Raw genomic sequence first — 15,617 nt, forward strand, 5'->3', positions numbered from 1 at the left:
TTTTTTTTTTAATGGCCAACTGAAATGTGATGAACGCACATCTTCTAATGATGCTTTCTGTCAGCTTCTATTACATTTGTAAGAATTGCACGTTAAAGTGTGCGTAAATGCGATATGCAGCCAGAAATGTACCAAGTCAGTTCTGCCGTAGAAGAGCTGCGACAGTGCTGATAGCTGACGGTGGGTCTGTGAGCAAAGGAATGTTTCCCAGAAAGTTACCGGCCACTGGCCAAGCTGAAGACATGCGCCACACTGTGCCTGTATGAATCTGAGGCTTTCCTCTAGATTATAAGCAATCTAATTTCAAGATGCCCATTCCAAATCTTCATTTGAAATTGAATAATTGAAAATTTTTGAATGGAAAGTTGGAAAGTAAACACAAAATCCCCAGTGGCTAAGAGTATGCACATTCCACAGGGGGAATACTGTAAAGTGAATAAATTTATATCTGATACAGAAGGCTTCTGCATTCCTCATTTTTAAGCAGAGCAAAGTCTATCTTGCATTGGCGTGTCTGGGATACCTGCTGGAGGGAGCACGGCTGCAGGCAGAATACAGAAAAGAACATTTTGAAACCTTCCTTCCACTTGTTTTTTTTTTTTCCTTAACTGTTTCTCTTCGGTTGATTCTAATAGGGGGGCAATTACAGGTTCTAGTGCTGGCATAATTTTCCCTATATTATAGGGGTGTCAAGGAACTTGGTGGGCCTTGGCTTCTGTGGGGAACCCTCTGCTGATTTCGAATTCCAAATTTCTTCAAACACAACATACACTTTTCTGCTGCTTTGCACACCGTCTGACAAACTTAAATGAAATGAAATGTATAATATTTACTTCATAGATTTATAGCACAAGCTTATATGGAACCACAACATATGCTTGATTGGGTCATTGTGACTTAAAATCACATGTAGACATCATTTCCTTACGTAGTGTTTTGTCAGCCATTCATCAGGATCAAAGCTTATTTCTGTGTTTAGGCTATAGATTACAAGAAGGAGAACGGGGGGGGGGGAGATGCTGTAGGAATACAGAGTATATTTAAATAAAATAAAAAGGGGGGCTGTCCTTTACAAATATTATATTTGAATAGCAAAGAGTTACTATGATTAATAATATTGTAAAGTTGTTATTAGTATAAGAGTAATTGAAATTGGAAATTGGTTTTTTGTACAGTGTTCTTCAAAGTAAATAATATAGACCATAAATATACAAAGGGTCTTCAAAAAGTTTCCACACTTTTATATTTTATAAATATATTTTATATATTTTTTGATGATGGCATTAAAAAGTTGGTATGATGCTGGGGAAAATGCATTGCAAAGGAAGCTGACTATGTAGAAAAGTGATGTAATTTGTTTTTAAAATTCTTAATAAATAGAGTTTTAAAAAGTGCGGAAACTTTCTGAAGAACCCTCGTATTTTCCAGCATTTTAATGGTGAAACAGTAATACCGAAATCTTTCAAATTGACTTCTAGATGTTCAAAGAAAAGCACAAAGACCATTCATTTTTAAGCTTATAGAGAGCACATAAAAGTAACTATGTCAACAATAAGTCCAAACATGTGAGAATGAACATTTTCCATTTTCCTTTTTTTAACAGTAAAGGGGCTTATGCACGTCCAATTGTTTATCACTGAATTGTAACAAATATTAACAAATATATTGTCCAGGGAATGATGAAACTACCAAGATATAAGTACAGATATTCTAGATCAAATGTTGGCACCTTTTTGTAATAGGGTCTGTGCCCTCAACAGTTTCATAGCAGAAATTCAACACAGCAAAATAGTCCCTTGGGGAATTTTGCAGGAGCTATATCCATGGGAGTGCTTCCAGGTCAAAAATGGTAATATTTACACTAGTTAAGGGCACAATCCTGAGTATGTTTAGACAGAAGAAAGACCTATAATTCCCAGGATTCCCCAACAGCCATGCTAGCAGAGGAATGCTGGTAGCTACAGGACTTTTCCTGTATGAACACACATAGGATTGTGTTTTACATGCATAGCAGCCTTGAAAGTATTTATTTGCCTGCAGTGTGGCAAATGCTTGGTTTTTGGCAGATATCAATTAGGTCTTCTGGGATTATCTGTTTAGTAGACTTCTGTTTGGAATGCGGCTTACAGTTTTTAATAAGATTAACAAGTTCTTTTTGTTCTAACTAAATGAGACTCCAAAGCACAGATTTTCATTCTTAAAGCTGTAGAAAAACTTATTACCAAAAAGCCCTGTAATACCAATTCTGTTCATGTACACAAAAAGTAAAGGCAATTGTGATGGTTTAAGAAAAATGCTAAAATCCGTATTGGGGCAATGTATTTAGTTGACCAGCTTGGGTCACAAAATTATTTGCAAATTTTGAGTTCTCCAGAACTCTTCTTCAACAAAATGTTGAACAAAACAAGAAGAGTGGAGGGAAAAGAAGACTTATGCTGATGGAATGTGCAAGGAGGTTTCGGTCATTAAAATGGTCTCTAAGATGAGGTTTGTAGGCTGCAGCTAGGACAGCTGGGACGAAGACACAATCATGCTCCCATTCTTGAAAATAGAAATTCTAGTGTTAGAACTGTCTCCATTCTTATATTTTATTTTTTATAAAGGCTGCTGGATTTTATCTTTTCAAAATTCTTCCATCAGCTGTTGTTTGTTCATCGCATGGGTTCCTTGACCCTTGCCCCCACCCCTCCCTTTTCTTACCATCTTCATGATGAAGAATGCCGGAAAACTCAAAAGCTGGCACTCTGCTTTGTTCCCTTCAGGCAGGCTAAGTAGGGCATCTCCCTTATATGCATTTATGAAAATAAAAAACTTTTTACATGAGGTGGACAACTTCTGCCCCTACAATTGTTGCTGGACTGCAGCTCTCATTGCCGTAGCCAGTATAGCCAGTGTTGAGGGCTGATAGCAGTTGCAGTCCAGTCACATCTGGAAGACCACCAGTTGTCCTTCCCCATTTCATATTTTTGCAATTAAAAATGCTCTGTAAGATTCAGAAGCTCTGGATTCAATTTCACTCTGATTTAGGATTTTTTTACAGTAACACCAAAAAGAGGATTTGAGTAAGCTTTCTGCTACTGGGATGCCCCATTAAGCAAACGTATCTCAAAATATACCAGGCTTTAGGTTGGAATAGAACTTTCTTTTTTTTTTATTTTCATCGCACAGCCCAATTTTGAGCCTTAGATTTACTTGTTCTTGCTTTACTTCCTGTACAGGTTCATAACTGTGATCTGAGCTATGGCTCCCTTCTTACGAATATCGTTCAACTCTTTTGAGTTAGGACCAATGCAGAACCAAGAACTTTCACAGCCTTTCTGTGCAATAAAAATGAAAGAGGCCATGACAACAGGTAAAAAGATTACATTTATTTATTTATCTATCTGTTTATTTGTTTATTACATTTGTATTCTGCCTTCTCCTACAAGAGCAGCATACATTGAGTTTCCTCCTCCCCATTTTTTCCTTATAACAGCTCTGTGGGGTAACACTGAGAGTTGGTGACTCATACGAAGTCACAATGGGGAAAAACCCAAAAGGGAAGGAAAACGGTTCAGTGAGAACGGAGCATGCTCTGTGGGTATGGAGGGCTGGCAGACTGCTGCTGCTGGAGAAAGAAAACTGTAGAAGGAAGAATGCAATCGGGTGACCAGGTTTCTGGACAGATGAAATCTGTGGTAGTGTTTTCTTGCAGATCTGAGCTGCAAATAAATCTTGGTTAAATTGGGTGCATGTGCAGCTCAGACAGTTCCACTCAAATGTGCTTACTCTTCATGTCAAAAAACAAAACAAGAACAAAAACTGACCAAAGGTAAAACAGAACAAATTGTATGGCCAGGCTTGTTACTTCAGCTGGAGTTGTTGTTTTCAGAGCAGAGATGGGAAGTCTGTGGTCCTCCAGATGATGGCAGAATCCAGATCCTATTACCCCAGCCATGCTGGCTGCAGTGGTGGAAGATGTGATGGAAGAACATCAGGAGGTCCCAGACAGGTTCCCATCCCTCTTTTAGAATTGCACAGTCAAGCAAAAACACATGTGCTGAATCACCTGAAAATATGGACAAGGTTTCTTTAAACTGTTCAAGTGCAATTTAAATTGGATGAAATATTAGTGAGGCATTCATCTTTACCTGGAAATTCACAAGGTACCAATCCAGCTGTAATGGGTTATAAGTGACTCTGAAGCATTTCCAAATAAACCACAGAGCAGGCAAGTCTGGAATTAACTTTTCATTAATGGAAATGGCTCCTCTGAACAGCTGTTACAAGTAAGAATTTCCAAAACCAGGAAAAAGCTTTTTGATACAAGTGGGGAAATAAAGCAGAAGGACTTCAGAATGCAGAATATTCTCAGGTGGCGATTTATGAACATTTGAGGAACTCATTTGGCAAACTAGCATCAAGCATCTTGTCAAATACCTGATTTATACTGTTGGTTTTGGCAGGGCTTACCTAATAAAGACAAACTAAGTTTATTTTTTACCACTGTTTGGGCAATTCATCACATGAAGAGGCATGCATTAAACCAAACAGTTGCTGGAGCAACATATTCTTAACTCCGAACTTAAACCCCAGATTGGAAGTACCACTGGATATTAAGAGGCTGATTGCTCAGGGTTATCTGGAGATGCAGCTGTAACCTGCATTGGGCCTGCACTTTTTCCAGACACGGGATTGGCCGCCTTCGCCATGATTACAGCTTTGCCTTTTAAGAATGCATTTACCCTTGTTGCAATTGCTGTCAAGTGTCAAGAGCGTTTTTAGAGATCATTTGCTGGTTTTGATTTAATACAACAAAGATTACTTGCTGGTTGTGATGCTTCTGCCTGTGACAAAATTTAGTGCTTTGTGTTGTAACTTTTCACCTGTACTTTTTGTGGCGTTTCTAGAGAGAGGCAAAACTTTGATTCAGAAAAAACCCACTATGTATCCAGACTGGAAATCTTCCTTTGATGCCCACATCTATGAGGGGCGTGTGATACAGATTGTCCTCATGAAGGCCGCAGAGGAGCCACTGTCTGAGGTGACCGTGGGTGTGTCTGTTTTGGCTGAAAGATGTAAGAAGGGCAATGGGAAAGCAGAATTCTGGGTGAGTATGAGGGCATGTGATCATTTTATTCTAAATTTTCCCTGTGCCTGTAGAACACACATATCTAAATGACTGCCTGCTTCTATCTGAATCTACCCTCTCCATCCATGGAAGTTTTATCTTCAAAGCTGAATAGATTTGGGATATTCTTTGAAGAATTACCTCCGTGAAGGTGACCACCTGGTATATATGTTGCTTGGCATTGGGCACCAAAGCAAAAAGGGGGGTTGATTTGGTGTTTAAATTGCATTCTTAATTTTACAAATCTTGAAAAGGAGGCCAGGTTTTTCCTTCCTCTTCCTGACCTTGCTGCTGGTCAGCTGTACAGTAGGTAGAAAGAAAAAACGTTGCCTCTAGGTGCTGCTAAATCTTCTCCTGTATTGACCATTTCCCTTTGCTCTCTCCTCCCACCCTCCAGCTGCTTTGCACCGCACTCTAGCCCGTTCCCACAGCTGGACACCTTCTTTCTCTTCCTTCCTGGCCTTGCTTGTTCTCCTGCCTAGACCCTTAATGCACCCCCAGTCTCTAGGCTTGGTCCTTCTCCCTGCCACCGCCTTGTCCTGCTGTTTCCTCTCTTGCCTTGCTCTTGCTTTCCACTCCATCCCTTGCATTGCCACTTCTCCCTCCAGCCTCTGGTCTTTTCTCCCCACCAGCCCCTCGCCTCACTGTCTCTCCTATGTCATGGCTTCCAGCAAAGCTCTCTTACTTGGTACTTTCCCCTCCTATCCAGTCGCTGGATGTGCGCTTTCTCACTGTTTCTTCCTCCTCTCAGCCTTGCTCTTTTTCTGTCCAGTCCCTCCTCCCCCTCTGTACACATTCACCTGGGCATACAGCACTTTCCCAGGTTAGAGGTTCTGATGGCAGAGAAGGAAGTAGAAATGACTTGTGAAGGAGCAAATGAGAAAACCTGGAGCTGGTGACCTTTTCTTTAAAGGCTGGGGAAAGGTGCACATAAGATAACCAGAGCAAGCCTGTGTAGCCCGGTTAGAAAAAATTACACTGAGTCCCACGTATGCAAGCATCGAATTGCAACTTTAAATGGGTGCTTTGGGATCTAATATGTGGTCTGATTTTTAACACAGGCATTTCGTCTGCTTCTTCTCTCTTCCTTGAGTGAATAACTCATCCTTAGACGTGCCAGCCATCATGTGATTAGTCACATCCCCCCTTGCAGCCATTTTGCAATAGTGGACACAGCAGTTTATCAAATGCTCAACTGTGCCCACAGGCCCCAAACGGTTGTGTTTTCATGGTGTGTGTACCTACAAAAGGCAGTGCAGCAAATTTGACAAAGCTGCTGGGTTTTTTCCTTGAGTCTGCATACATTTCAACAAAATATATAATAGTTGTCTTCAGATCTCAGTATGCAGCTGTTCTTTAATCTGCCTTTTAGTTGGTATTCTGAGTATTTGAATGTGCAAGTAGACAGATCTTTGTTTCCTCCACATTGAGGGGATTATTATTTTAAAAAGAGGGATGCTCCTGAAAGTGCCACTTACTTGTCCTGCTCTTCCCTCTCCTTCCATAATGTGCTGCATGCTTCTTCATCACCATGCCCATTTCCACTGTCTTGCTCTGTGTCACTGGCTGGCTGAGAAAAATGCTCAGAGTAATATCAGGCAAGAGAAGCCCTTCAGACTTCAGGCCCTACAATATGGTCGCTTGCGTAGAAGATGGGGTTGACCATGCTAGCGGGCCAGTGTCTGCTTGTCTGACTTAAGGGCGATTTTCTCAGCTGTGCGTGTCCTCCTCAGTTTGTCATACCTATTTTAAGGGCAGTTGAAATCATTTTCTGTTCATTTGCAGAGGGTCCTGGTGGTAAAGAATGAAAATGAAAGGTACTGGGGTTAATGCAAAAGGTGTAGGATTTCTCCAGTCCATCCTAGCCTGGCAGCCTCTAAGTGTCCTGGGCAACAGCTCCCATCATTTCCGGCTAGAATAGGCAATCACTGTGTTGGCTGGGGATGCTGGGAGTTGTAGTCAGGTTAGGGAAGGCTGGTTTACACATTTCCTTTCAGTATATATGAAACATGAAGTTAATCCCTGATAATTAAGAAACCCAAAATATCAAAAAAATGGCATTTTTCTTTCACTTGAATCTCTAGCTAGACTTTTGTGACATGTTTCATTCCATGTGAAAATAGATTATTGTGGAATTTTAGCATAAACTAGTGTGTAATTATTATCTCTTTCTTCCTAGCTTGATTTACAGCCTCAGGGGAAAGTACTGATGGCTGTACAGTACTTCCTAGAAGATGGAGGTAAGGAGAGATTTTTAATTTAAATTGTATAGTAAAAATAAACTTGAAATATGAAGGGCATGATCTGAATTCAGCATATCTGGAATGCTTTACATCTGCAATAGGAGGTCTCCAGGGGATACAAAGAGATGTCTGCCAACTCATTTAAGGGTTGCAGGTGGACCCCTTCAATGTTTAATACATGTTTCAGGGAGTTGTGGGGTCCTACAAATGCACCCCAGTTTCCATTGATGATGTGCCCACTGGCCATGCTTTCCCTGCCTTTAGGAACGTGAGAAGAGGCTCTCGTGCACACACATCCTTTGCACAGGTGATAATCGTGAACTCTGCTTTTGTGGGCAAGCGGTGGGGAAGCTTTACAAACCTGTGTATGAGAGCTTGTTCCCACATGTGCTGAGCATGGTGGGCAGGGAACTGGGTGGTTGGGGGTTCATGCTACACCCCTTTCTTGAAAGTGAACAGAGAGGTCTGAGCACCCTCCATCCTCCTGGTGCACAGGTTCCACTGCTTGTGCATGAAAACTCACAGTACTTGATTCTCAGGGAAGGCCTCCTGTTTCTGTTGAGGTGACATTCTTGCAATTCTCTCCCCATCTTCCTTGTCTGCTTTTCTTGATTCAGTGGGTACGGCAATGGGAAACAAGATGGGAAGTGACAGTTTTTAGCCAAAAAGAGAGCTTCAGCTACTGGGTGGCATAGCAATGAAATAAACCATAATATTTTTGTTGTTACATATGACAGTGTGGCTAGAAGAGTGATAATCAAGCCTGTGCACTGTGAATAAGAAAAAATAATAGCGATTTGAATAAAACCACAGCATCTTAGAATAATACTATGCACTATATTGTCAAACCCTACACTGCTCTCTCTGAGGTTTAAAGCATAGCTATTCCACACTGTAGGGTATTTTAGTTTTGAGTCCATAGGGATAGATCCAGAACAGAACTGAAAGGAATAAGGAAAGCTTTCCTCATAGACATATATAGATTCTGTTTATATTGGTCATAACTGAGGCCAAAGGGAGACATGTTCCCAAAGCTTTCTAGGAAGAAGAGTCACCAGTGCTTTTTCAATTGCTTCATTTTTTTTCTGTTGCTTTCGAAGTACATTCCATCTTCTCTGAGCATGTCATCATCCATACTCTTCAGCCTCTTACCAAAATACTCTTGTTATGAACAACCATCACAGTCACACACTGACAATTGTTCTTTACATAAGCAAAAGAGGTCACTTTGACCCACAAGCTGCTTTGCTGCATTCCCCAGCGTCTGGGCTGATGTCCAGGTTGGCCCACGGAGGCAGCTTGAGGACCCACAGGGTTCCGAAGTTTCCTTGGATCTGGCAGAGCCAGATCAACACAGGTTATCACATTTTTCAAGCATATGAAATTATGCCAAGAAAATACCAATCCATATTTCCCTGCACAGCAAAAGTATTGCTTCAGCACTGAATGGTCTTTGTGGCTTGGTGAATTTCCAGTGGATCAGCTGTTGACCAGAAGTGCCTGTGTTATTGATTGAAAGCATCTGGTCATTTGAATTCTGTAGCCCTAATTTTCAGTAGTGTGGCCCAGTTCTACACATCTAACTAGATAGACCAAAGACTGACTCTTGCGGCTGACTCTGACTCTTTTGTACACAACCTCCCCCAGACTGGCTTGGGATTATAATTTCTTGGTACATGATTGTATGAGGCAGGATGGTGCAACTGTTTATTGTAAATCACTGTGACTACTTTCATCTGGCAAAATGTTGGTAAATGTATCTTCACTGTAAAAATTGCACAAGTGTTGCAACAGAAATGCAGACTCAAGCATTCGTGTTATCTGTGGTGTTTAACATGATCAGTATAATATTTTATTGCCTTGAATTTATAACAGGTAAACTTTGTTCATAACTGATGGTTGCATACATTATTTCTGTATGCTTGATCATTTGAATTACAACTTGGTTTTGGAAATTTGTTTGAAGTTTGGCACTTTTAGTGAAATGACAGTGACTATTTTTTGTGCACTGAAATAAGGAAAATAAAGTTTACATCCTTCAAACTTATGAATTATTTTTGACCCAAAATGCTTAGTTCAGAAGATCTCATGTCTAGGCTGACTGCCAAAGAATGATACAATATCATGAGTGTCCAGCCTCACATCATTCCAGGTCCTCTAGAGCCATGGTGTAATCTCTAAGTTATACCTCACAAGAAGGTGCTTCCCAGAGATGCGGGGACAATGAAAATGCACAAGCACACCAGGTCTGCCATCCTGTTTCAGCCCAAATCCTAAGCTCATCATTACCCACTTGACTTTTTGGTTCTAGTGACTAGAATCAAAACTTTGAAATTGACTCCTTCACTCATTCTCTTTTCATGTATGGCTTTTTCCAAATCAGAAAGGAAAGGACAGTTCTTCAGTCTTGCGGTAGGATCCAGAACTGTCATGCTATCAGTGGAAGGATGCCACCGACAGAACTGAGGCCGCTTCTTCTGTCTCCTGCAACCACCTTCATGCACCTTGGATCTGCCCTGGGTGGCCCTCTGACCCTCTGCAGCAGATCCAGTAGGTTCATGAGGTGCTGCAGATGTGAGGAGAAGAGGATGCAGAAGCCACGAATAACACGCCCTAGACTTGTCCCACAAATTATCTTCTGTTTTTCTGTGATATATAAATGATCTTTATTAAAAGCATACAGGTCTTGTTGCCAATATCTTTGTTTATTTAAATGAGGCTATTTACTTTATCCATGCTCAGAGCTTAGCACAATGGTGGATGGTTTACTTTAGCACTAAGTGTGTGTCTCTCTCTGTCTTTAAGCAGCTTTGGAGGCAGTTGGAATAGCTTTCTCTTTCTGGCTACCATGCGGCTGGCTTCAGGATTAAAAAGGAAGGGTTTGTCCATCAATTTCTTTGTAAAATAGGTAGTTTCAGAATTGTATTGAACAATTTAACATTTTCAAAAGATGGGGGTGGTTATATAGGTAACTGATCTCTGAATGGTTTTTTTCCCCTGTATATATCTTTGAGTGAATATGCATGATACAAAAGAGAGATATTAAGACGAGATACTAAGATATTGTTTTCATAATTGCTTAAACTGCTGCATAGACCACATTAGCCAGTATACATGTTTTCAAAAACTATTTGTAATGAACAGATAGAAAATAATTCTGTGCAGTACTAGTAAATTACAATGTTTACCATTCCTAGGTGGTGAAACTGCTCTTTCACAGTCCCATCCATTTCCATAGGAACTGTGCAAGACGTCTGAGCAAAATTTTCTCTCTTGTTTGTAAAGGGATGAAAACTGAAGGGAGTGTGCTAATGTCTTCGAAACCTTTTCAAGAGTAGTCATTATCCTGCTCTCTTGACTGTCTGTGAATGAAAATATGTACAGATGTGTGATTTAAGTGTGGGTTTGAGCACAACCCAAACCGTTCAAGGTTTGTGTGAAGTGTTGTTGTTGTTGTTTGTGCACCATCTAAAATTCATGGAGCAGAGGAAGAGGTGGGGGCCAAAAGAGGGGAGAATCATCCTTTATGCTGCCCAGTGCTTCCTTTCCCAGATTCAGCTATGCAGACCGTGTGTGGAAGCAGCCTCCACATCACTTGCTGGATGCGGAATGGGTGTAAATCATATCCGAATGCACCTCTGAATAGGCATCCCATTGAAAACAATGCAGTGGCAGAGCACTTAGATCGCGTTTGAATGAACGTCTTGCTTATGCACAGTTCCTAATCTCAGAAGTGGTCCAGATGAAGAATTCTTCTGTTTTCCTATAGAGGAGTCTCTTGACTTGACTTGAGCTGGGACTGGGGACAAATACTACAGTCCACTGAGCCACAGCTGGTCTCTGAGGAAAAAATTGGGCGGGTGTTCTCCAAGACCAGCTTCCTTCCTCATAATCCTTTAAACTGCAGAGGGACACTCCTGAAGCGACTCTTTTCCTGATCAAAACCCCCTCTGTGTTGGCAAGAGAAGAAAAGCAGCCTCCAGGCTTTTTGGTTTGCTGCAGCCGCTCTCCCAAAGTCCTTGTCCTTGCAAATCTTTGGGGAGCCAGAAGCCATCTTCAAAAATGGAAAAAAGTGCCCAAGCTTTTTCTCCATACCCCAGGAATCTGACTCCTCCGTACACAGGAATATATCTCTGCCCTCTTCCTAGGATTGCCTTATGCAAACATTTCTGTGTGCACATGCCGAACGCCCCCAGTCTTAATTGGGAAGTGATAATTGGCAGTGTTAACAAAAAATTGCTTTTGGAAATGGCATCCAGGGTAACGTTAGAAATACCCCAGTTTCCTGATATCTGAATAGTAGTAGCATCAAAGGCATGTATAAAATGCTCCATGGAAAATAAAACAATTCAATACATTGTTAAATCTCTCCTGAATTAAAGTTTTGTGCCTGAGGCAACTGTTGCAGCAGTTCATCTGGTTACTGACAGTAGTTTGCCTTTCAAATTGCAACAGTTTAAACCAGATTTAATTATACCTTGGACTTTAGGGCAGCAATAGACAAGGCAGGGTCCTCCATATGATTTGGCTACAACTCACATCAACTGCAGAGCATAGCCAATGGTGTGGGAGTTGTAGGCCAAAACTGGAGAGCCAAAAGTTTCCCAGCCTTGGCTTAGAGCTTCCTACAATTTGTGCTGCTGCTTCACATTCTCCATCTTCAGAGTTCCACTATTTGGCAGATCATCGATACAGTAATCACTTTCTCCTTTTTAATCATTAGTTCTACATTCTGATTTGGATTAAATAATCAAAAACAAGGTTTTTCATCTTGGATTGCTCAGGATTCACCATTGAACTGTACAGTAACTGCAAGTCATTTCTGAACCACTATTTGCCTTCCAAATAGTTTCCATGTCAGTACAGATAATTTGATGAGTATTTAAGATTTTCAAGGCTGATTTTTGTAAATAGCAAGATTAAGAAAAGATATAAACTGGAGTGGAGTCTCAGTCTCATTCTTTGTCTCTCATATTTTTTAAAAAATGCCAAATTTAAATGCTGCAGCCTCAGATCTAAAGTCTTCTTTCTTCAAGACTGATCTCACCCTGCTAGTCTGCAAGCTGGCTTGGACCAGAAACTACATTTGTTTCTATTGCCTACAAGTTTCTTTTCTTGTGTGGAAAACAAGCAATTGCTTTGAGGGCCAGCTGGAAATAGCAGCAAATATGAAGCAGGTGTCCATTCTTTAGACCCTGCAGCTAAAAGGAGCACATAGTCATTTAGAGATGTATTGATTAAAAACATCAGATTTGCCATCCATCTAACGGCTGCTTGCCCTTTCCGTTCCTTTACTGGAGAAGGGCAAGGAAAACAAACCGTTTACGCTTGCTCATAATTGTGGAACTGTGATGGTTGCTTTTTAATCATGCGTAATACATGGTATGGAATTTACTCGAACACTTGGGAGCTAAGAACAGGGAACTCAAGCAAAAAAAGCAGGAAAGCCAAACACTGCCCTGAAGCATATGTTTTGGTCTGCTATTAAATTTAAAGACAAGGCACTCTTGTATATTATAGGTATTATCATTCCTTTCAAAGAAAGGCAGTTTATTCTCCATTTCTTGCACACTTCTTGTTTCAGGCCCTGCATTATTGCACCTGTTGGGAACATTAAAGTGCCCCATTTCAGATGGAGAAGGATCCCCAGTGCCTACTTTACTTTGCCAGAGTTGAAATGTCAGAGACCTGAAATCCAGCGGATGAATGTGGATGGATGGTTGTGTCTATTGCTGCTGTTTGGTCGTGTGTGTGTGTGTGTGTGTGTGTGTGTGTGTAGCTTAAGGAATGTTGTTGTGGTTATACATCAGTTACATTAAATTGCTTCTGCTTTTGCTGTTGGCACCAAATAAAATCTAAGTTCTACCCATAGGTTTAATTCTGAGAATAATATAAAGGAGAGATTGGAAAAGAATCTGGCTTATTTCTCAGGAACCTAATAACTAGCCATAAATGCCTCCCCTTATCTCGCCTCTGCTCTAAGTTCACTTTCCTTTTAGGGTGGATGGAACAATCCACTCAAGAGGCATGAAACCTTTTGGATTCTCATCTCCAGGGTGGGAGATGGTGCTCTGCCCTGGAAAAGGAGCTCAGGCCCCTCTCCCTTGCAATCAGTGTGGAATGAGCACAGCTGGCTGCTCTCCAGGGTTGGACAGAGGGGAAGAAAACATCAGAGGGGAAGAAAAGGAGTATTCCAGGGGACAGAGAGGAGACTGCAAAGACTTGGACCTCATATCCCGAGGTCTCTCCAGTTTCCTCCCCCCCACCTTCCAAAATGCTGTTGCCACGTGGACAAATAAGCCAGCCCAATGAAAGGGCAGGGCAGGAGGATGCGGAGATAAAGTCTCTTTCACCTCTTCATCTGCTGTGTATAAGATGGCCATCAGGCTCCAGTGGTGGGACTTGTGCCCTCGGTTAGTGATTATTCACCATGAGGTAAATTTGTGAATGATTAAACCAAATTCAGGGACCACATTATCTCACCTGTCAGCATGTGGAATGGTCCCACCTAGGCCTGCAGCAAAGTCCTCATATCAGTCCCCACCCACATCCATAGTCAGGCTTGCTGGAAGTAGCCCAGGCATTCCTCTTAACCCAAAGTTGCCCTCCTGTTCCTTCAGAGTTGGTTGGCGGCCTGCTTCTCTGCAAGCCCTCTGTTCACAGTGTGTTCTTGGATGGAATAGCATGGAGGAGGCCACAGACATGAGGAATAAAATATTGGGCGACTGTAAGAGACGCACTAAAAAGCATCAGCTTAGCAGGCATTACATGTTTTGTGAACCTGGGGCAATGATAGCCCATCCTCAAGGAAAATACCATGTAGGAATATCCCCAAAACGTGTTGCCAAAGCAAATAATTTGGCACCTGCATGTTGTGAAACTTAACATCTCAGCCTATCATCCTTGCACTTTTCATCATCTATCAGATTTTATCCTTTATTCATTTTTAGCAAAACATTTATTTCTTGTAATGACTGAGGAGATGAGCAAGGCTGGAGAGAAACATTAAAATCATTTTCCACTCTGAGAGTGGGCTAGTTAGTATGTTTCTTCTGTTCTCCAGGACTCTAGGCCTCATTAAGAGGGAGGGAGGGAGGGGGACTGTTGTTCCATTCACTTTGAGTGAGAAAGAGTAAGCCCTAAAGGATGAGTAATACCTAGGAAAAAGGGTGTTGAAATACTGATACTCTTTTAAATGTGAGACTAACCAAACTGAAGCTGTTTCCAACTTTCCATCTTGCCTGAACAATGAACAAGGGAAAATAATGCTTGTTTTGAAGAATAAAGAGATCAGAAATGGAATTGCCCCCTTTCTCTGAAATACACAATTTTGGCCAGCTCCTCCCCTTTTGCTAAAAGAACAAATTATTCACAGTCAGACAGATTTACACTGGAACAAATATAGATATGTGGGCATAGCAGAAAAGGCTGATGAAATGGGGGCTAGGTAAACCAGGAGGCAAAGCGTTTTAGTTTTGACTTCCATCTGTTCTTTGCCACACTTAAAAAAAAACAACTCTGAAAATACCTTCCTCTGAAACGTGAAACTCTGCTCTTACTATTCTTACAGTAGAGTTACATGCAGTTCTACTCCTGCTCCACTGTCCTCACCACAACTCCGTTTTTTTAAACGGCATTAAAAGTGGCAACAAAGTGCCAGAAGAATTGACTTGTTTGTGAGTAAAACTTGGCCCTTTCAGCATAAGCTAAATTGAATCACTGTAGCATTTCTTTTCTTTGGAGGACATCCTATATCCCCCAGAATAGTCTTCACAGTTGAGCTTCCAGACGCTGGTCAAGAGGGAAACAGCTGTGCAGTTGGCCTTGGTCTAGTCATTGTTTTAACTCTTACTCTTCAGTGATGAGGGAACCTAGCAATGGGAGGAGGCTAATTAGGAGAATGAAAAGGATGAGATACTAAGAAACAGAGAAGTGAAAGATGGCTCAAGGTTGTTTTTATCTCTTGGAACTTCTGCATTAGGCATGTTACTAGATTCTAGGCTAAAGATTGCTTCAGTCCATAGAAGAGATTGTGGTCCCATATCTACCAAAAGTAGTGAAGTGAATTGAGAAATCTTTATAAAAACTTTCTTTGTGCACTGGAGCAGTTGGGAGCCACTGAATCTAAGTAGTCACTGAAGCTTCATTACTGTAGCTAATTAATAGACTTTGAATGTTGCATTATGACATTATAAGAATTCATTCCCCATCCATAAAAAAATCATATGTTGTACTTCCAGGTGGTTTTAGTATCTGAAGGAAGA

The 15,617-nt window shown here is 41.2% G+C and overlaps 1 protein-coding gene across 2 annotated transcripts in view; it reads left to right on the plus strand.

Annotated features, from left to right (window-relative positions):
* PRKCD (protein kinase C delta) overlaps positions 1-15,617 on the plus strand; it is a 76,483-nt gene that overhangs the window by 36,838 nt on the left and 24,028 nt on the right. The window contains exons 2-4 of one of the 2 annotated variants that reach the window (XM_044451152.1): positions 3,219-3,352; positions 4,890-5,089; positions 7,290-7,350. In XM_044451152.1, coding sequence (XP_044307087.1) covers positions 3,241-3,352; positions 4,890-5,089; positions 7,290-7,350 — 373 coding nt within the window. In that variant the 5' untranslated portion in view covers positions 3,219-3,240. Of the gene's footprint in view, positions 1-3,218; positions 3,353-4,889; positions 5,090-7,289; positions 7,351-10,165; positions 10,233-15,617 lie in introns of those variants that run through there. The other variant, XM_044451153.1, reaches the window with a different exon arrangement.

The sequence above is a fragment of the Varanus komodoensis genome, unplaced genomic scaffold, assembly GCF_004798865.1.
Source record: "Varanus komodoensis strain SLA01 unplaced genomic scaffold, ASM479886v1 scaffold6_2, whole genome shotgun sequence".
NCBI lineage: Eukaryota > Metazoa > Chordata > Lepidosauria > Squamata > Varanidae > Varanus > Varanus komodoensis.